The sequence below is a fragment of the Elephas maximus genome, chromosome 8 (assembly GCF_024166365.1).
Source record: "Elephas maximus indicus isolate mEleMax1 chromosome 8, mEleMax1 primary haplotype, whole genome shotgun sequence".
Taxonomy (NCBI): Eukaryota; Metazoa; Chordata; class Mammalia; order Proboscidea; family Elephantidae; genus Elephas; species Elephas maximus.
Genome location: NC_064826.1, coordinates 46,276,481 through 46,298,011, shown reverse-complemented (window position 1 = coordinate 46,298,011; position 21,531 = coordinate 46,276,481). Strand labels below are relative to the sequence as shown.

General features: G+C 39.4%; 1 protein-coding gene across 1 annotated transcript; it reads left to right on the top strand.

Annotated features, from left to right (window-relative positions):
• The first annotated feature begins 1,628 nt into the window (after nucleotides 1-1,628).
• PMPCB (peptidase, mitochondrial processing subunit beta) lies at nucleotides 1,629-21,325 on the top strand. The gene is made up of 13 exons (XM_049893097.1): nucleotides 1,629-1,745; nucleotides 3,131-3,271; nucleotides 4,198-4,284; nucleotides 4,685-4,814; nucleotides 15,126-15,324; nucleotides 15,932-16,011; nucleotides 16,881-16,993; nucleotides 17,632-17,775; nucleotides 18,670-18,830; nucleotides 20,586-20,671; nucleotides 20,750-20,838; nucleotides 21,025-21,100; nucleotides 21,187-21,325. The coding sequence occupies exons 1-13, from the start codon at nucleotides 1,638-1,640 to the stop codon at nucleotides 21,249-21,251; spliced, it is 1,479 nt and encodes a 492-aa protein (XP_049749054.1). The 5' UTR covers nucleotides 1,629-1,637; the 3' UTR covers nucleotides 21,252-21,325.
• Nucleotides 21,326-21,531: the final 206 nt, after the last annotated feature.

Here is a 21,531-nt window from a genome sequence, read left to right as displayed (position 1 = left end):
AACTTAAGGGAATAACCTTGGCAGTTTTATTACATAATGGATCTGACTAGTTGAGCCTGTGAATCATAACAGAGGGAGTAGGTGGAGAGAGATGAGCAGGGAGAGATAAATGAGAATCAGATCATGAAAGGCCCTATCTGCCATGTTAAGGAGTCTTCACTTTGTAACCAAGGGGAGTTAACTGGGAGATTTTTCCTAATGGAGCTGTCATGCCAAGATTTGCTTTCTAAAAGGATCTCTCAGGCAGCAGTGTGAAAAATTGTGACAGTGGGGCTAGAGCAGACTGAAGACATAGGAAAAGGGTTGATCAATTGGATGTGGAGGGTGATAAAAAAAGGAAGAGCTGAGGATGACATTCAGATTTCTGGTTTGGATGTCTGGGTGAATACAGGGATATTAGCTAGTACTGGAAATATAGGAAGAGATCTAGTGGGAAGACAGTGAGTTCTATTTGGACAAGTTGAGACTGAGGTGCCAATGGGATATTCATTGCAGTTGTCCAGGGGTCAAATGGTTAAATGGGATTGAAGCTCAAGCGGAAGCGCTGGGCTGAGCAGTCAGGGAAGTCATTGTGTGGAAGTGAGAGAGTGTGTAACAAAAAATGAGGCCTAGACCCTGGCCCAGGCCCAAAACCCTGGGGAACATCAACTTTTAGGGTAATATGGTATAGTGGTTAAGAGCACAGGCTTCGGAGCCAGACAGCCTGTTATTAGCAGTGTGACCTTAGGCAAGTTATTTTTCCACATCTGTAAAATAAGCACAATAATTGTACCTATCTCAGAGTTAGAACAGTGCTTGCTATTTTTAGTTTCAATAAGTAATCTATGAACTAAGAGGAGCCCAAAAGGTGAAGGAGAAGGTACTATGAGAAGTAGGAGGAGGTCCAACGTACAATAACAAATGAAAATTTCAAAGAGGTCAATGATGGCAAACCCTACCAATAGGACTGCAAGTAAGGTCTGTGAAGTGTTCATCTCTCAGCAGTAAGCCACCTTACCAAGAGCAATTTCTGTGGGAAGGGGTGGGAGCCAGACTGCAAAGGTTTTAAGAGTCACTGGGGTCAACACTGGATACATCCTTCCCACCTCTCACCACCTGTCTCTCTCACGGAAGACTTCTTTTAAGGGCAGTGAATTATGGATCTTATTCCCTTTTTTCTAATCAATTCCAGCAGACAATGGGATGATATGTTTTACCAGGTTACTTTTAACTCTTCCACATTTGGGCCTTGCACACCATAGGCTGTCAATAAATGCAACTGATGATACAGGGACTTCTACAGATCCTCTAATTCGTGTTTCTTGTATTAGTTTGGAAACCCTGGTGGCCTAGTGGTTAAGTGCTACAGCTGCTAACCAAAAGGTCCGCAGTCTGAATCCACCAAGTGCTCCTTGGAAACTCTATGGGGCAGTTCTGTCCTGTGCTATAGGGTCGCTATGAGTCGGAATCAACTCGACAGCACCGGGTTGTATTTGGTGTAAACTGCTCAGCGCCATGCCTAGGTTGCGATTCTTCCCACGGCCACTTCGGGGAGTGTCATTCCCATCATGGCCACAAGGTAGGGCCCCATCGCCTTCTCTAGGACCTCAAGTCCCAGCTGCCCCGGAAGCACATCCTCCACTCGGTCCTTAGCGGAAATGGCGACGGCGACGGCAGCGGCAGCCCGAGTCTTGCTGTTACCAGCGGCGCGGCAAAGGCTCGGCGGTTTCACCAAGACCTTTCTGGTTGGAGGCGCCGCCAGACGGGTGAGCTTCCCTCCACTTGTCGGGGCGCCGGCCAGGATGTTGCCGGATGGGAGAGGCAGCAGCCCCCGCCTTCACCTGCCGCGGAGGTCGGGGATGGCCCGACCTCACCCTGGACCCTGCACGAGGACTTGGGTCGGGCCTGGCCTCTTCTTGGGGACGCACGGGGCACCAGGCGGCCGGGTCCGCTTAACTCGGGCGGGGCCGGAGTTGCTTCATCTCTCGTCGCGTGTGACCTGCCAGTGACGTGTGGGATGACCCTATCACCCCCTCCTCAATTCCGATCCAGTTCCTGAGGAGTCGCTGTAGAGAGTGTATGTCCTGGCACTCTCTCCGCTGCTAGCCTCAAGTTTGGCGTTGGAACCCGCCCAGCGGTCCAGCGGAAGAAAAGGCTTGGCAGTCTGCTTCCTTTAAGATTACAGCCCAGAAAACCCAATGGGGCAGTTCTACTGTGCACACATGGGGTCCGCTTGAGTCAGAATCAACTGGAAGGCAACTGACAACAGCATGCTCATCACTAAAAACAGAGTGGTTGCAAATGGGGTGAAATTGAAAAATGAAATGGTTACAGGAGTTGTTTTTTCCCCGAATCTGAGCTCATGGATGGGCTTCCAAGACAGATTAAATATTGTCATTATATGCATTTTTCTGATGAGAGAGTCTTTAGCTTTTTCCAAGGGATGTGGGACTTGACTTTAAGTATAAAGAAAAGAAAATCTGTGAAGAGGTGAATAGTCCAGAGTCCACAAATCAGTCAGCCCAGAGGTATATCTTGAGCATCTGCTGTTCTTCCTTGCCTCCGTTTTTTTCCCGTTTCAAAATTTGCTTTTCTTGAACATTGGAAATCTAAGTCTCATTTTTATATCGGGTGTAGGTATATCTGTATTTTTCTTGACTTTTTTTTTTAACCCTTTGTGTCCTCCATAACCCAAAACTGGCTGCTGTCAAGTTGATTCCTATTCATAGCATCCCTATAGGACAGACTAGAACTACCCCATTGAGTTTCCAAGGAGCATCCGGTGGACTCAAACTGCCAACCTTTTGGTTAGCAGCCAAGCTCTTAACCACTATGCCACCAGGGTTTCCGTTTCCTCCGTAGTGAATATGAAAACATTTCTTGAGGGGTGGGGAGGGAGTTTGAAATAAAGTATCTCTCAAGATGAGAATAACTGTGTATCTTCCCTGAAGGAAGAGTGTTTATAGTCATATTGTTGGTCTAGAAGAGTGGTTCACTAAGGAAGTTCCTAGGCCAGGCAAGGGAGTAAATACCAGTGGAACCAAAATTAGAGACTTGATAGTGAAATTTCAGATAGATTTGGATTTTCAATCAACATTTAATATCAGAATCATAATGTGTTGTCCTTTCTTACTGTTTCTCACCTATGCAGTCATTGTATTTCGGAGGCAACAGATTGAGAAGCACACAGGCAGCTACACAAGTTGTTCTGAATGTTCCTGAAACACGAGTAACACGTTTGGAGAATGGACTCAGAGTGGCCTCTGAAGACTCTGGGTTGTCAACATGTACAGTAAGTGACTCAGCCTTCTCTTTTGAATGATCTCTCATTGAGAGAGAACAAGTTGGTGCTTTTAAGTGTCAGCTCTTCCAGTGCATTTATCTAGTTGTTGAAAAATGGTTAGCAGTTATTTTGCCTTGACAGATTACTCAGAGTTGTAAACCTTTTTCCAGTGTTACTTCCATACCCAATGCATGTGTTCCCTGTTCCACTGTCTATGTCTGGTTCTTGTAGCCTAATCTTGTAGAGGTCTAGTGGCACAGTGGTTAAGAGTTCTGCTGCTAACCAAAAGGCCTGCAGTTCAAATCCACCACCCACTCCTTGGAAACTCTACGGGGCAGTTCTGTTTTGTCCTGTGAGGTTTATGTGAGTTGGAATGGACTTCACAGCAATGGGTTTGGTTTTTTTGGTTTAGTGTTGGGTTACTTAATGTCAGTAGTATTGATAATAAGGAAAGAGGTATATTTGCTGGGCTATTCTGTGCCAGGTTTTTATCTTATTTGATCTTTAAAACAATCCTTTGTGGTAGGCACCACCATGCCATTTTATAGTTGAGGAAGCAAGTTCAGAGAAGTTAAATGGTTTTGTCCAAGGTCATGCAGCTAATACGTGACAGAGCTAGAATTTGAGCCTAGATTTTCTGGCAGACTCTGATGTTCTTTATACCACAGTTGTTACTTGGCCGTAGCAGCAAGTTGGACTAAGAATCTGGGTCCTCAGTGAAGCTGTCAAGTCGATGTTTCCGTGCCCAGCAGTGGCCTGATGACCAAAATTGAAAATCCCATTATAGTCTATAAAAATGAGCTGTCAGTTCACTCAGGTCAAGAATACCTTAGTGTCAAGACTGGAAGAGGAAGGAGACCATCCCCACCTCCCATTTCACCCCCCCAAAAAAGAAAATAATGTGTTTAACCTAATTGTTCATTAATTATATTTAGGTTGGGCTTTGGATTGATGCTGGGAGTCGATATGAAAATGAAAAGAATAATGGAACAGCTCACTTTCTGGAACATATGGCTTTCAAGGCAAGTTGTAAGATTTATTTTACAAAAATACATTTTCTTTAAGAGGGAATAAGCACAAAATCTCATTCTTTAAAGGCAAGGAGAATCACTGTTCAGTAGTATAGTTTAGCATGTTTCATTTTTATTATTGTTTTTAATCTCTTTTTCCTCTGGGGCAGTGATCTGAAATAATGACTGATAATTGCTTTGTAAGGTTGAAACAAGGATTTTCTCTGGGGATGTAAGGGTCATCTGAATGAATACCATTTCTGAAGCCTGATGGACTTTACAAATCAAATTTGGCCTCTTACATGAAACTGTTATAGGCTTATTTATGTCCTTTGTATTTGTATCTGAAGTGTTCAGCACAGATGAAGGATAAAAGAAGGTATCATAATTTTTTTTCCTTCTTTTATTTCAGGGCACCAAAAAAAGATCCCAGTTAGATCTGGAACTTGAGATTGAAAACATGGGTGCTCATCTCAACGCCTATACCTCCAGAGAACAGACTGTATATTATGCCAAAGCATTCTCTAAAGATTTGCCAAGAGGTATTCCTATTACTTGTATCACAGATGTGTACTTTTCAGTAGGAGTTGTGAAAGAGTTTTTGATAGTTGCCATTGAGTCGATTCCAACTCAAGGTGATCTCATGTAAAAGAGTAACCTGCAGAAATATGGAGAAATGAACCAAACTCTGAGGGAGGGACAGCTGTTTTATTTTTTTCTCCAAATATGACAAATGCTATCAAGTATTTAGAGACTAGAAGATTTGTTCAAACCAGGCTCTAACACTTGATTCAAACCTGTTTCCTCAAGTGTCATACTTGTGTAGTAAAATATTTTTAATAGTTTTTATCCCTTGTTTGATAAAAACACTATTAGTCCTGAGCACCATAAACAAATATTTACTTAAAGGTTTACTGATGATTGTTTTTATAGCAATAAGATAGAATGGAAATTTTATTCTTATTTTGTAAAAATGAATTAACTATTTTGATACCATGGCAAAGCACCTTGTTACAGTTATGATTGTAGAGTGTTTTAAAATTTTTGTTGTTGTTTTTGAAAGTATACACAGGAAAACATATACCAATTCAACAATTTCTGCATGTAAAATTCAGTGACATTCATTATATTCTTGAAGTTGTATAACCATTCTCATCCTCTTTTTAGAATTGTTCTTCCCCCATTCACATGAACTCACTGCCCCATAGGCTTCCTGTCTGATCTTTCGAGTTGCTGTTGTCAGTTTGAGTCTGTATAGACCTTTGAAAGAACATGATGTCAAGGCAGACATTCTTTATTGATGAAGCTAACTTATCATTTGGTTTAAAGAAGATTTCAGGGGATATTTTTGGTTTGAGGTTTAAATGTTATCTCAGGGCAACAGTTTCAGAGGTTCATCCAGCCTCAGTGGCTCCAGAAAGTCTGGATTCCATGAGAATTTGGGATTCTGTTTCATGTTTTTGTTGCTTTTGATTTTGATCAGGATTCTCCTATAGAATCTCTGATCAAAATGTATTTTGAATTTCTGAAAGGAAGGTTATTACACAAAATGTTTTCCTAGTAGAAGAACTGACTACAAAAATTTAGCAGTTTTTGTGCTAATTGGTGAAATTATTACACTTCAGGGTTCTTGGCTGCTAATAGAAAGGTTGTCGGATCGAACCCACCTGGCAATCTGCTTCCATAAGGGTTACAGCCAGTTTTTTTCTGTCACGTGGGGTCACTATGAGTCGAAATCAACTGGATGGCACCTAACAACAACAGCAACATAGTTTTAGTTAACTTGATTACTTTGACATTTTGGGCTTCTAGTAGGCTTTCATTAATAACGTTTAAATGGTACTTTGGAGCCCTGGTGATGTAGTGATTAAGAGCTTGGCTGCCAACCAAAAGTTCAGCAGTTTGAATCCACCAACCGCTCGTTGGAAACCCTACGGGGCAGTTCTGCTTTGTCCTGTAGGGTCGCTATAAGTTGGAATTGACTCAGTGGCAACGGGTTTGGGTTGTTTTTTTTTTTTTCATTTTTAGGTGGCACAGTGGTTAAGAGCTCGGCTGCTGACCAAAAGGTTGGTAGTTCGAATCCACCAGCTGCTCCTTGGAAACCCTATGGAGCCATTCTACTCTGTCCTATAGGGTTGCTTTGAGTTAGAGTCGACTCGACAGCAACGGGTTTGGTTTTTAGTTTTATACAAGTACTTTTGTGTATGTTATCTCACCCTCTGATGTAGGCATTGCAGGTGTCTCCTTTTTGTAGTTGTGGAAATCCAGGCTCAGACTGACTTGCCAGGGATTGTATAGTTTACCAGGGACTCAAACGTAAATAGTCTTTAATTCAAATTCAGATAGTCTTCTGACTCAGGTTCACTGCACCAGCTTGCTTTGCCAAAACAACAACAAAAAATCCATCACCTGTAAGTAAAAAAAAATTTCATAACTTGGTGTCCTAACTTTAGCATCAGAAACAATTTGTTAACAACAACAATGGAGGATCTGCTGGTTTGAATTGCAAAAATCATTTCTAAGGTTCTTAATGACTTCCTTAGAGTTTTTGCCCTGGGACTACCTAGGCCATGTTGCTTTAAAAGGTTATTTATTCCAGTCCCTCTCTTTTTTTATCTACCCAGGGAATAGCAGGGAAAGCAAAAGAGAGGAATAGAGAAAGGAAAGGAGAAAGCAAAAGACTTTTTTTTTCTCCTTGCTTTTGGCTGAGAAGGATAGAGTGGGAGTGGAAAAGCAGAGGGGGGGCTTTCTGAGGAATCTGAAGGTGCAAATGCTCCCTGAAGCAACTGTCACCTAAGCTTGGTGAAGCCTCGTTTGTGGGATGAAGTTCAGACTCGTGGTTTCTAAACCATTATGGTCACTCATCTGTACAGTAAAAACCTTGATCATACATCCTCAACATATGTGTGTTCATAAATAATGTACTGTATATTAACACATACAAGATTAAATGTTTGTTAAAAATACATAAGGGTCAGATTAAAATATAAATACATACAAAACTTTTAAAATTTTCGTATCACATTCTGCTAAGAAATATGAGCTCCCTACTTTGGAAAATACCAGTTTAGACTACCAATCCCACATGAAAGAAGATCCTCACACAGGAAGAGTTCTTGTCCCCCTATCTGTCTGTGGGCCCTTCCTCGCCCATCTTCTTCTTCTTCTTTTTTTTTTTTATAATTTTTATTCTGCTCTAAGTGAAAGTTTACAAGGCAGTCTCTCACATAAAAACTTACATACACCTTGCTACATACTCCCAATTACTCTCCCCCTAATGAGACAGCCCGCTCTCTCCCTTCACTCTCTCTTTTTGTATCCATTTTGCCAGCTTCTAAACCCCTCTACCCTCTCATCTTCCCTCCAGGCAGGAGATGCCAACATAGTCTCAAGTGTCCACCTGATCCAAGAACCTCACTCCTCACCAGCATCCCTCTCCAACCCATTGTCCAGTCCAATCCATGTCTGAAGAGTTGGCTTCGGGAATGGTTCCTGTCCTGGGCCAACAGGTCTGGGGGCCATGACCACCGGGGTCCTTCCAGTCTCAGTCAGACCGTTAAGTCTGGTCTTTCTATGAGAATTTGGGGTCTGCGTCCCACTGCTCTCCTGCTCCCTCAGGGGTTCTCTGTTGCGTTCCCTGTCAGGTTAGTCATCACTTGTAGCTGGGCACCATCTAGTTCTTCTGGTCTCAGGATGATGTAGTCTCTGGTTCATGTGGCCCTTTCTGTCTCTTGGGCTCATAATTACCTTGTGTCCTTGGTGTTCTTCATTCTCCTTTGATCCATGTGGGTTGAGACCAATTGATGCATCTTAGATGCCTGCTTGCTACCATTTAAGACCCCAGGCGCCACTCCTCAAAGTGGGGTGCAGAATGTTTTCTTAATAGATTTTATCATGCCTGTTGACTTAGTTGTTGTTGTTAGGTGCCGTCGAGTCAGTTCCGACCATTAGCGACTCTATGCACAACAGAACAAAACACTGCCCAGTCCTGCGCCATCCTTAAAACCATTGTTATGCTTGAGCTCATTGTTGCAGCCACTGTGTCAATCCACCTTGTAGAGGGTCTTCCTCTTTTCCGATGACCCTGTACTCTGCCAAGCGTGATGTCCTTCTCCAGAGACTGATCCCTCCTGACAACATGTCCAAAGTATATAAGACACAGTCTTGCCATCCTTGCCCCTAAGGAGCATTCTGGCTGCACTTCTTTCAAGACAAATTTGTTCGTTCTTATGGCAGTCCATGGTATGTTCGATATTGTTCGCCAACACCACAATTCAAAGGCTTCAACTCTTCTTCAGTCTTCCTTATTCGTTGTCCAGCTTTCACATGCATATGATGCGATTGAAAATACCATGGCTTGGGTCAGGTGCACCTTAGTCTTCAGGGTGACATCTTTGCTCTTCAACACTTTGAAGAGGTCCTTTGCAGCAGATTTGCCCAATGCAATGCATCTTTTGATTTCTTGACTGCTGCTTCCGTGGCTGTTGATTGTGGATCCAAGTAAAATGAAATCCTTGACAACTTCAGTCTTTTCTCCGTTTATCATGATGTCGTTCATTGGTCCAGTTGTGAGGATTTTTGTTTTCTTTATGTTGAGGTGTAATCCATACTGAAGGCTGTGGTCTTTGATCTTCATTAGTAAGTGCTTCAAGTCCTCTTCACTTTCAGCAAGCAAGGTTGTGTCATCTGCATAACGCAGGTTGTTAATGAGTCTTCCTCTAATCCTGATGCCCCATTCTTTTTCATATAGCCCAGCTTCTCATATTATTTGTTCAGCATACAGATGAAATAGGTATGGTGAAAGAATACAACCCTGACGCACACCTTTCCTGACTTTAAACCAATCGGTATCCCCTTGTTCTGTCCGAACAACTGCCTCTTGATCTATATAAAGGTTCCTCATGAGCACAATTAAGTGTTCTGGAATTCCCATTCTTCGCAGTGTTATCCATAGTTTGTTATGATCCACACAGTCGAATGCCTTTGTATAGTCAATAAAACACAGGTAAACATCCTTTTGGTATTCTCTGCTTTCAGCCAGGATCCATCTGACATCAGCAATGATATCCCTGGTTCTACGTCCTCTTCTGAAACCAGCCTGAATTTCTGGCAGTTCCCTGCCGATACACTGCTGCAGCCGTTTTTGAGTGAAGTTCAGTAAAATTTTTCTTGTGTGTGATATTAATGATATTATTCTATAATTTCCACATTCGGTTGGATCACCTTTCTTGGGAATAGGCATAAATATGCATCTCTTCCAGTCAGTTGGCCGGGAAGCTGTCTTCCGTATTTCTTGGCATAGACCTCCAGCGTTGCATCTGTTTCTTGAAACACCTCAATTGATATTCCATCAATTCCTGGAGCCTTGTTTTTTGCCAGTGCCCTCAGAGCAGCTTGGACTTCTTCCTTCAGTACCAACGGTTCCTGATCATATGCCACCTCTTGAAATGGTTGAACATCGACTAATTCTTTTCGGTATAATGACTCTGTGTATTCCTTCCATCTTCTTTTGATGCTTCCTGCGTCATTTAATATTTTCCCCATGGAATCCTTCACTATTGCAACTTGAGGCTTGAATTTTTATTTCAGTTCTTTCAGCTTGAGAAACGCCGAGTGTGTTCTTCCCTTTTGGTTTTCCATCTCCAGTTCTTTGCACATGTCATTATAATACTTTACTTTGTCTTCTCGAGAGGCCCTTTGAAATCTTCTGTTCGGTTCTTTTACTTCATCAACTCTTCCTTTTTCTTTAGCTGCTCGATATTTGAGAGCAACTTTCAGAGCCTCTTCTGACATCCATCTTGGTCTTTTCTTTCTTTCATGTCTTTTCAGTAACTTCTTGCTTTCTTCATGGATGATATCCTTGATGTCATCCCACAACTCGTCTGGTCTGCGGTCACTAGCGTTCAGTGCATCAAATCTGTTCTTCAGATGGTTTCTAAATTCAGGTGGGATATACTCAAGGTCATATTTTGGCTCTCGTGGACATGCTCTGATTTTCTTCAGTTTCAGCTTGAACTTCCATGTGAGCAATTGATGGTCTGTTCCACAGTCGACCCCTTGCCTTCTTCTGACTGATTATATTGAGCTTTTCCATCGTCTCTTTCCACAGATGTAGTCAATTTGATTTCTGTGTGTTCCGTCTGGCGGGGTCCATGTGTATAGTCGCTGTTTATGTTGGTGAAAGAAGGTAAAGGTATTTTCAATGAAGAAGTCGTTGGTCTTGCGAAATTCTGTCATTCGATCTCCGGCATAGTTTCTGTCACCAAGGCCATATTTTCCAACTACTGATCATTCTTCTTTGTTTCCAACTTTCGCATTCCAATCACCAGTAATTATCAATGCATCTTGATTGCATGTTTGATGAATTTCAGACTGCAGCAGCTAATAAAAATCTTCTATTTCTTCATCTTTGGACCTAGTGGTTGGTGCGTTAATTTGAATAATAGTCGTATTATCTGGTCTTCCTTGTAGGCATGTGGATATTATCCTATCACTGACAGCGTTGTACTTCAGGATAGATCTCGAAACGTTCTTTTTGACGATGGATGCAACGCCATTCCTCTTCGAGTTATTCCCAGCATAGACTATATGTTTGTCCAATTAAAAATGGCCAATACCAGTCCATTTCACCTCACTAATGCCTAGGATATTGATGTTTATGCATTCCATTTCATTTTTGATGATTTCCAATTTTCCCAGAGTCATACTTCGTACATTCCAGGTTCTGATTATTAATGGATGTTTGCAGCTGTTTCTTCTCATTTTGAGTCGTGCCACATCAGCATATGAAGGTCCCGAAAGCTTTACTCCATCCACGTCATTAAGGTCGACTCTACTTTGAGGAGGCAGCTCTTCCCCAGTCATCTTTTGAGTGCCTTCCAACCTGGGGAGCTCATCTTCCAGCACTATATCAGACAATGTTCTGCTATTCGTAAGGTTTTCACTGGTTAATGCTTTTCAGATGTAAACTGCCGGGTCCTTCTTCCTAGTCTGTCTTAGTCTGGAAGCTCTGCTGAAACCTGTCCTCCATGGGTGGCCCTGCTGGTATCTGAATACCGGTGGTATAGCTTCCAGCATCACAGCAACACACAAGCCCCCACAGTACGACAAACTGACAGACACGTGGGGGTGTTGACTTAGATGTCCCCTGGTCCCCAAACCTCTGCCCCTGCTACACTGGCCTTCGAAGCATTCAGTTTATTCAGGAAACTTCTTTGCTTTTTGTTTAGTCCAGTTGTGCTGACCTCCCCTGTATTGTGTGTTGTCTTTCCTTTCACCCAAAGTAGTTCTTATCTACCAACTAATTAGTGAATACCCCTCTCCCACCCTCCCTCCTGCCCTCCTCTCGTAACCACAAAAGAATGTTTTCCTCTCAGTGTAAACTGTTTCTCATGTTCTTATAATAGTGGTCTTATACAATATTTGTCCTTTTGCAACTAATTTCACCCAGCATAATGCCTTCCGATTCCTCCATGTTATGAAATGTTTCACAGATTCCTCACTGTTCTTTATCGATGTGTAGTATTCCATTGTATGAATATACCATAATTTATCCGTTCATCCGTTGATGGGCACTTTGGTTGCTTCCATGTTTTTGCTATTGTAAACAGTAAACATGGGTGTGCATATATCTGTTCGTGTAAAGGCTCTTATTTCTCTAGGGTATATTCCGAGGAGTGGGATTGCTGGATTGTATGGTAGTTCTATTTCTGGCTTTTTAAGGAAGTGCCAAATTGATTTCCAGAGTGGTTGTACCATTTGACATTCCCACCAGCAGTGTATAAGTGTTCCAGTCTCTCCACAGCTTCTCCAACATTTGTTGTTTTACTTTTTTTGGATTAATGCCAGCCTTGTTGGAGTGAGATGAAATCTCATTCTGGGATCTGCATTTTTCTAATGGCTAATGATGGTGAACATCTCCTCATGTATCTGTTAGCTACCTGAATGTCTTCTTCAGTGAAGTTTCTGTTCATATCTTTTACCCATTTTTTAATAGGATTATTTGTCTTTTTGTAGTTGAGCTTTTGCAGTATCATGTAGATCTTAGAGATCAGGCGCTGATCGGAAATGTCATAGCTAAAAACTTTTTCCCAGTCTGTGGGTAGTCTTTTTACTCTTTTGGTGAAGTTTTGGATGAGTATAGGTGTTTGATTTTTAGGAGCTCCCAGTTGTCTATAGTTTTTCTTCTGCATTGTTAATAATGTTCTGTATACTGTTTATGCCATGTATTAGGGGTCCTAACGTTGTCCCTATTTTTTCTTCCATGATTTTTATCATTTTAGATTTTATATTCAGGCCTTTGATCCATTTTTGAGTTAGTTTTTGTGCATGGAGTGAGGTATGGGTCTTTCATTTTTTTGCGGATGGATATCCAGTTATGCTTGCACCGTTTATTAAAAAGACTGTCTTTTCCCCATTTAACTGTTTTGGGCCTTTGTCAAATATCAACTGCTCATATGTGGATGGATTTATGTCTGGATTCTCAATTCTGTTCCATTGGTCTATGTATGTGTTGTTGTACCAGTACCAGGCTGTTTTGACTACTGTGGCGGTATAATAGGTTCTTAAATCAGGTATAATAGGTTCTTAAATAAGGCCTCCCACTTTGTTCTTCTTTTTCAGTAATGCCTTATTTATCCGCAGCCTCTTTCCCTTCCATATGAATTTGGTGATTTGTTTCTCTATGTCATTAAAGAATGTCGTTGGGATTTGAATCGGAGTTGCATTAAATGTATAGATCGCTTTTGGTAGAATAAACATTTTTATAATGTTAAGTCTTCCTATCCATGAGCAAGGAATGTTTTTCCACTTATGTAAATCTGTTTTGGTTTCTTGCAGAAGTGTACTGTAGTTTTCTTTGTATGAGTCTTTTATATCTCTGGTAAGATTTATTACTAAGTATTTAATCTTCTTGGGGGCTACTGTAAATGGCATTGATTTGGTGATTTCCTCTTTCATGTCCTTTTTGTTGGTGTAGAGGAATCCAACTGATTTTTGTATGTTTATCTTATATCCTGAAACTTTGCTGAACTCTTGTATTAGTTGCAGTAGTTTTCTGGAGGATTCCTTAGGGTTTTTTGTATATAAGATCATGTCATCTGCAAATAGAGATACTTTTACTTCTTCCTTGCTAATCTGTATGTCCTTTATTTCTTTATCTAGCCTAATTGCTCTGGCTAGGACCTCCAACACAATGTTGAATAAGAGTGGTGATAAAGGCATCCTTGTCTGGTTCCCGATCTCAATGGGAATGCTTTCAAGCTTTCTCTATTTAGGGTGATGTTGGCTTTTGGCTTTGTATAAATGCCCTTTATTATGTTGAGGAATTTTCCTTCTATTCCTATTTTGCTGAGAGTTTTTATCATGAGTGAGTGTTGAACTTTTTCAAATGCCTTTTCTGTATCATTTGATTCTTATATTTTGTTTTATTTATGTGGTGGATTACATTGTTTTTCTAATGTTGAACTATCCTCGCATACCTGGTATGAATCCCACTTGGTCATGGTGAATTATTTTTTTGATGTATTGTTGAATTCTATTCCGCCCATCTTCTTGAACTCTGGTTCTCCCATCTGGACAGATATTTTATTTATAGATAATTTTTTTCCTTTGGTCACCTCCAGCTTACTCTTGTATGCCTTTGAGTTGATTCTGACTCATAGTGACCCTATAGGACAGAGTAGAACTGCCCCATAGGGTTTCCTAGGCTGTAATCTTTATGGAAGCAGATCACCAGGGCTTTTCTCCTGTGGAGCTACTGGTGAGTTGGAACTGCCGACCTTTTGGTTAGCAGCTGAGCACTTTAACCATTGCACCAGTCTGTTCTGTCATCATCTTAGGCAGTGTACAAAGGTAATTAATATACAGGAGATCCTTGGTATTTGAACATAATTCATTCTGAGACAAGAGTCCTTGAAGTGAACTTAAAGGACAGAACTTTACAGTAGAGTAAAAAAGTGAAACTAATGAGCATGAATTTATTTTATCTTTAATAAAATTTAGATTGCGATTACAACTATATACAAAACCTTCAAGAATGAATTAGGTTTTTCCTTTTGGGGAGTGAGTGATTTTCTGATAAAATTGCTTAACAGCTTGACGTGGCATCCTTCACTCTAGGCTTTTTGAAATTTAGGGTCATTTTTGTATATGTATTTGAGGGCTTAATCAGTTTTTCCCCAGGGTCGCTCTTTATCGTTTGTCACATCTGTCTCTTGGAATATCTTATCCTTTTCTTCAAATGTTAACTGCTCCAGCTCTGCTAGGTCATCATTAATCGGTGACTTTGCTAAATGGCGAGAGTCTAGCCAACACTGACTAGATGGGTGGAATAGAATAATAACTGGGATTAAATTAACTGGGAAGGATGTTTGAGAGGAGACTAATTGTGTAAGTGGTTCATTGGGGGAATATTTTAGATTATGGTGATTCTCTGCTTCTTTATGTAGCAGCCTCATCGCTGTGAGATTTTGGTAGTAAATACTTGGGTGATGTGGACCCTCTGTATTTCCCTGTGTGTCCTAACACGGATAACTTTCTACTTTGTAATTTTCATAAAGAACATTCATGTGCAGATTTCCAGGACATTTTTGAACTGGCCGTAGTCATTACAAAATGACATGGGGCCTGTAGCAAATTAAGGATTTTTTCCCAAGCTCTTCTGTACCACAGGGGTTTATATTTTATGTTTAAAATTGTCCTTTTAGGTATATTGAGTGCATAGAAAATTTGTTTCTTTTCATTTAGTCAGCATTGAATGATGGACAGTAAGATTCTGATGGTAGTTTAATATATTTTAATATTGAAAGTTAAGATTCTTGACTTAGTGTTTCTTATGTTTTATTTTCAATTAGCTGTAGAGATTCTTGCTGATATAATACAAAATAGTACATTGGGAGAAGCCGAGATTGAACGTGAGCGTGGAGTAATCCTTAGAGAGATGCAGGAAGTTGAAACCAATTTACAAGAAGTTGTTTTTGATCATCTTCATGCCACAGCTTATCAGAATACTGCGCTTGGACGGACAATTTTGGGACCAACTGAAAATATCAAGTAGGCCCTATCAATATAATCAGTTCTCAGGTTTTTTGTTTTTGAGAAATGTTTGAGTTGTGAAAATTAACATTCAAAAACTGTGCTTTAAAATGTAATTTTGGCCTTTTTTCTCCTGATAATCTGAATGAAATTTTAGTTAGCTGTAGTTTAGCCCCTCCTAAATTTTCAGGTGTCTGGGCTCATAGCTACTTCTGGAATAAATGAGGATGGGTATCAAACCTGCCTTTTTTTTTTTTTATATATAAAGAGTTAAATTTCTTTGATACTTGCTGCCTATATCCTGTATCCTGGTGGTGCAATAATTAAGAGCTTGGCTGCTAACTGAAAGGTCAGCAGTTTGAACACACCCAGTGCCTTCACAGGAGAGAGACCTGGCGATCTGCTCCCATAAAAATCACAGCCTAGAAAACCCTATGGGGCAGTTTTACTGTATCACGTGGGGTCCCTATGAGTCCAAGTCAACCCGACAGCACCTGACTACAACATATCCTGTTGTACTGGATTGAACTCTTAGAATACCTTTAGGTCCAATTTTATTTCAAGTATATTATGTAAAAGTAATTATACTTTGTTTCCTTCTTAAATTGATCTACTCCGTTTACAGATCTATAAATCGTAAGGACTTAGTGGACTATGTAACCACACATTATAAGGGGCCAAGAATAGTGCTTGCTGCTGCTGGAGGTTAGTTGATTTAAGTTTGTATATATGTTTTAAACACAGTCATTAGAGTTATTTTCCATGATACTCTTATCAGTTTGATCCTGTTGGGAAATGTCCTAAGAGTTTTTGCTTATGAAGCAATTTGTTTAATTATGTTATATAAGGGAAGTGTGGAGTCCTGGTGGTGCAGTGGTTAAGAGCTCGTACAGGTGTGCGGCACATGCCTAATTTGTTTTGTAAGTTTATGTTTGTGTTCAAGAATCCTTCACTGACTGATTCTATTTGGTTCCCAAGTTTGGATAGTAAGGAATATAGGATCTAGGTAATTCTTAAATTTTGGATGGCAGTTAGTGAGGGTTTGGATTGCTATGGATTTATTCAGAAATTTAGCTGAAACTATTTTATTCCTGAGTTCTAATAACAAGAGCTTATAGAATGAAGGATATCAGTGTATCCAGCTTTCTTTAAATGAGATACAGCTTATATTTGTATTCTTTTCTACTTTAAAAAATTATTGAAAATTAACTTGTTTCTTTACAAGTTTACATTTAGAGCTTACTATAACTTAATACAAAATGATTTTGTATGGGAAGTGGTATTTTCAAGCTCATTATCCTTAGCTGTGAATATGTTGGTATGTTGATGAAAACTGTTACTGCTCTACAGCATGAGAAAGCCATACAAACTCAAGCCTTAAACACCAAGCAAATGAGTGGTGTGTGAGCTTACTCTTAAGTGGCTTTTAGTGAATATAAATAGTTGAAGTGTAACTTACACTCCGTTATATCGCCTAGAACTTATTATACACTTAAGTATTGGCAATTAGTTGTCCAATTTAGATTGTACTTCTTGCTGCTAGATACATGTGAAAATATTTTCCTTCAATTTAGGAGTTTCCCATGATGAACTGCTTGAGCTAGCAAAGTTTCATTTTGGTGACACTCTGTCCACACACAAAGGAGAAATACCGGCTCTGCCTCCCTGCAAATTCACAGGAAGTGAGGTAGGGCAAGCCTTTCCTAAGCCAGTATTTGGCTGTGGGTTTCTTTGTTGTATTTACAAATGAGTGTACAAAATGTGTATATTTCTAATAGGAGTGAAATGGAAGAAATCAAGACTTAAACTAAAACATAGAAACAGGAAGGGCCCATTTGCTTACATTCCTGCCTGGTCCGTATTATTTAACATCTGCTTTAATTTTCTTGTTTAAGGAGGCAAGGTTTTTAAGGGCAATGTTATAAGTTGATCTGGAAAGAGGTCTGATGTTGGTAGCTGTATAGAACTATAGCATTTGCAGTACAAAGGTCAACCTGTAATGCCAATATTGGTTTAAATTAGATAGAAAAATTCAGATTGGCACATAGAGATTGATTTCTGCAAGTGAAACAATTCAACTCTTTTTGATCAGGTGCGAAATCTATAGTATTTCAGTCGGAGATCTTTTGGCTGTCTTTTTTCCCCTAACTCATGAAATTCTTCTGGATTAGACTCTAAAATGTAACACAGGCTTGACGGTTTAAAAAAAGAGTCATGGTGAGCATTTTATCTTTTCAGTTAATGTGACTGATAAATTTTTCTGTTGTTTAGCATGTTATATAATGGTTATCCTAACTAGAGTTTTGTTTTCTCTACCTTAACTAGATTCGTGTGAGAGATGACAAGATGCCTTTGGCACACCTTGCAATAGCTGTTGAAGCTGTTGGTTGGGAACATCCAGATACAATTCCTCTCATGGTCGCAAACACACTGATAGGCAACTGGGATCGCTCTTTTGGAGGAGGAATGGTAAGTGATTTAAAAAAGTAGTTTCCCATAATAAGTGGAAGATTACTGTGTTCTTCCAAATATAAGTTCTTTGTAAGAATCTTTTTTTTTTTTTTTTAATGGCAAAATCGTGCTCTGCACTGTGAATTTTGATTTTTAAAATGTAAACTGATCCTGGACCACAGGTTTTTTTTTCTTTTGCATGAAGTTTGTTAGTGGAATAATTAGCAAAATTTGAATAAGGACAGATCAGTTACTTAATAGTACTATATCTATATTAATATCCTGATTTTAATAATTGTACTGAGCTAATATAAGAAAAAATTTTCAGGGAGTACACACTAAAGTATTTAGGGATAAAGGAGTATTATATCTGCAGCTAATCTCAGTTGAAAAAGTATGTATAAAGAGAATGATAAAGCAGATGTAAAATGATAACAGGGAATTTAGATAAAGGGTATATGGGGATTCTTTTATTTTTGCAGCTCTTCTGAAATTATTTCAAAGTATCAAGTGAATCTGTTTACTCAAAGATTCATTTGGAACACATTTGATAACAAATATTCTAGGCTTCACATGTGATATAATTTTAAATTTGAGAGTGCACATAGCCAAGACTCCTAAAAATTGGGTTGATAAGCAATGAAATCATTTTAGAAGTGGGAGCAGCCACTACATTAATTATAAGAATTTAATTTTCCATTATGAATTTTTCGAAGGATGCACTGGGCTGGTGAGATAAGCACGACACAATGAATTTTAACTTTAATTATTCAGATGTTGCTGGATAAAACTGAGAACCCACCCTCTTAGGGCATTTACTTTTTGCCACGTATGTCATTTTTCTTTCTGGTACTTTTGGACACATGTCTAGAATTCTCTTGGACTGTCTTTATTTTTTTTTTTCCTTTACAGAACTTATCTAGCAAGCTGGCCCAGCTCACCTGTCATGGCAACCTTTGCCATAGCTTCCAGTCTTTCAACACTTCCTACACAGATACAGGATTGTGGGGACTCTATATGGTTTGTGAACCAGCTACAGTTGCAGACATGCTACATGTTGTTCAAAAGGAATGGTGAGAAAATGCTTTGAGTAATTTAAATCTGGTCTAGGGTTCATCTTTTAGGCCAGTTTCCTTTCTACATTGTTGATGATTTTGTTTTAGCATTTAATCAAGGGAACTAAACAATAGCACTAATTACCGTGTTTTCTAAGACAACCTTTTGTTAAAAACAAAACTCTCAATTGTCTAATAATGGGGAGGAACAGATGTCAGGCAAACTAAAAATGTTTTCCAGTCATTGTCGCTGTTCCTACAAGCAGATCTGTGTGTATGCAATATTTGAAAGGAGTGATTGGTAATTATTGCCCTTTACCCCATGTATTTGTTTCTCTTCTTTCCCAAACATTTATCAAGTTTTACGAAATCCTTAAGTGCTCCAATACCACTCTAGACAAATGACCTAGGAAGCAGCGGTCCCTTGTTTTAGGAAGGGTCTGTAATTTTCAGAGATTTCTTCTAAGCCTCACGTTGTAAAGCTGACTTATACTATAGGGAATTTTTAGTCTCTCAGAAGCAGATGACTTCAGAACAAAGATCTCACAGGTTTAAAATGTTTAGATGCCAACTAAGAAGTCATTTGGAAAACACAGGCTTTCACCTGCTTTCCAAAAGTAGAATGTTCCCATGACATCTTTTCTAAGCCAAAATGACATAAAGAAGCAATTACCATTAATTTGTATGGGAAAAAATTTTGAGCATTCCCAGACCCAGAAAATAACCTAGCATAGCTATGATGGCTTAATGCCAAGACGCTGAGTGTGGAGTTTCTGGGAAAGGAGCTTGGTGATGCCACTCTTGCTGCTCAGGGCGCATGCTGTCTCTTTAACAGCTTGCCTCAACACAAACACTGAACACTAAATTTCCACTTTTTTTTTTTGGTAAATGTGAAAATCCTCTTCAGATTTTTTTCGGTCAGCAAAAACAGGTACTAATATAATGTAGGTCTTTCGTAAAAGCAAAGTGGTGTAAGGTGAAATTTTGAAAAGCAGAGAATACCTGTATCCCTAAAAGTAATCTGGCCTGGAAAGGCAATGCTCTGAAAGTGAATCTGAAGTTGCCATGGCTAAAAGAAAAACGTAGTGTTTTAATCAAAACTAGTATCTTGAGTCAGTAGACAGAGGCAGAGAAGTTTAGAGCTTCTTAGAAAACTCATATTTGGCTCTGGTTCCTTTATTCCATCTTCCTAAATCTAGGCAACTGGGGTATAATTATTAATTTGGCTGTTAGGTTTAAGTTAGACTCAACTAGATTCTTTTGAGAAACCACTGACCTACTTGGTCCCGTCCCCCAGCGTATCAGACCCTGACAGATGGGGATTTGTCTAGTCTCAAAATGATTACAGCATTTCTAAAAATGTGGTTAGTCAATTTTAATACTGTATTGGACTTTTGTCTGCAAATCATCAGACAAAATTTATATATTGTTTTGAGAAATTAATACTACTAGGGAAAAGTATACAATCAGTAATATGCTACCCTTCTGCCTGGCTGTTGGGATCGTTAATAACTTCAACTTCTTACAGAGGTGATAACCTTTAAAAATCATCACTCTTGTACATTGGGAAACCCTGGTGGCGTAGTGGTTAAGTGCTACGGCTGCTAACCAAGAGGGTGGCAGTTAAAATCTGCCAGGCGCTCCTTGGAAGCTCTATGGGGCAGCTCTACTCTGCCCTATAGGGTTGCTATGAGTCAGAATCGACTCGACAGTGGGTTTGGTTTTGGGTTGTACGTTGTGGTTTAATATGTAGATTTTCCAAATGTTTTTTAGGATGCGACTCTGTACAAGTGTCACTGAAAGTGAAGTTGCAAGAGCCAAAAACCTTCTGAAAACGAATATGTTGTTGCAACTTGATGGTAAAAATAAAGACATAAATTCTAGTTTGATATGGTTGATCTGCATTCCAATACTTAGCTTTCCTTCTCTTTAAACAGGTTCAACTCCAATTTGTGAAGATATCGGTAGGCAAATGTTATGCTATAATAGAAGAATTCCCATCCCTGAGCTTGAAGCAAGAATTGACGTGAGTAGTCTTGAGATACTGTTACGTCTTGTGTGAAAAATACTTATTACAGGAATTCTTGTTATAAAAACGAAAAAATATGTATTCGGAATTCACCTTTCGTTTTTAAATGTTTAAATGTTCCAGGTATAGAATTTTCTTTAATACAAAAAGCTCTAAATGCTAGTAGTATCTTCCCTATTTCAGGCTGTAGATGCTGAGATAGTTCGAGAAGTGTGCACCAAATATATTTATGATAAGAGTCCAGCTATTGCTGCTGTGGGTAAGCCTAGCTCCTTTTTCTCTATGCAGAACATTGGCCACATACTTTTAATTCTTAGTTTTAATTATCTTCTTTTTAATCCTTAGGTCCCATTGAGCAACTACCACATTTTAACAAGATTCGCAGTAACATGTGCTGGCTTCATGATTAAAGTGCTGTTACTCAAAACGTTTTCAACATATATATTTATAAAACTAACAGAGACAAGGTTTAAGCCATAAGTTCTTAAAAGAAAAAATAAACATGAACATGTTATATCTGGAAATTTGAATGAAATATTATGTCACATTTTCAAAGGATAAGATTGCGCCTGTCCTGAATGTTGTTTTGGATAATGGTTGATCTTTGTACTCAGAATTGGAGGCAGCACTTTCAAATAATCACCATAATTATAAGAATGAAAATTTGTACAATATTTTCAGTTTTATTAT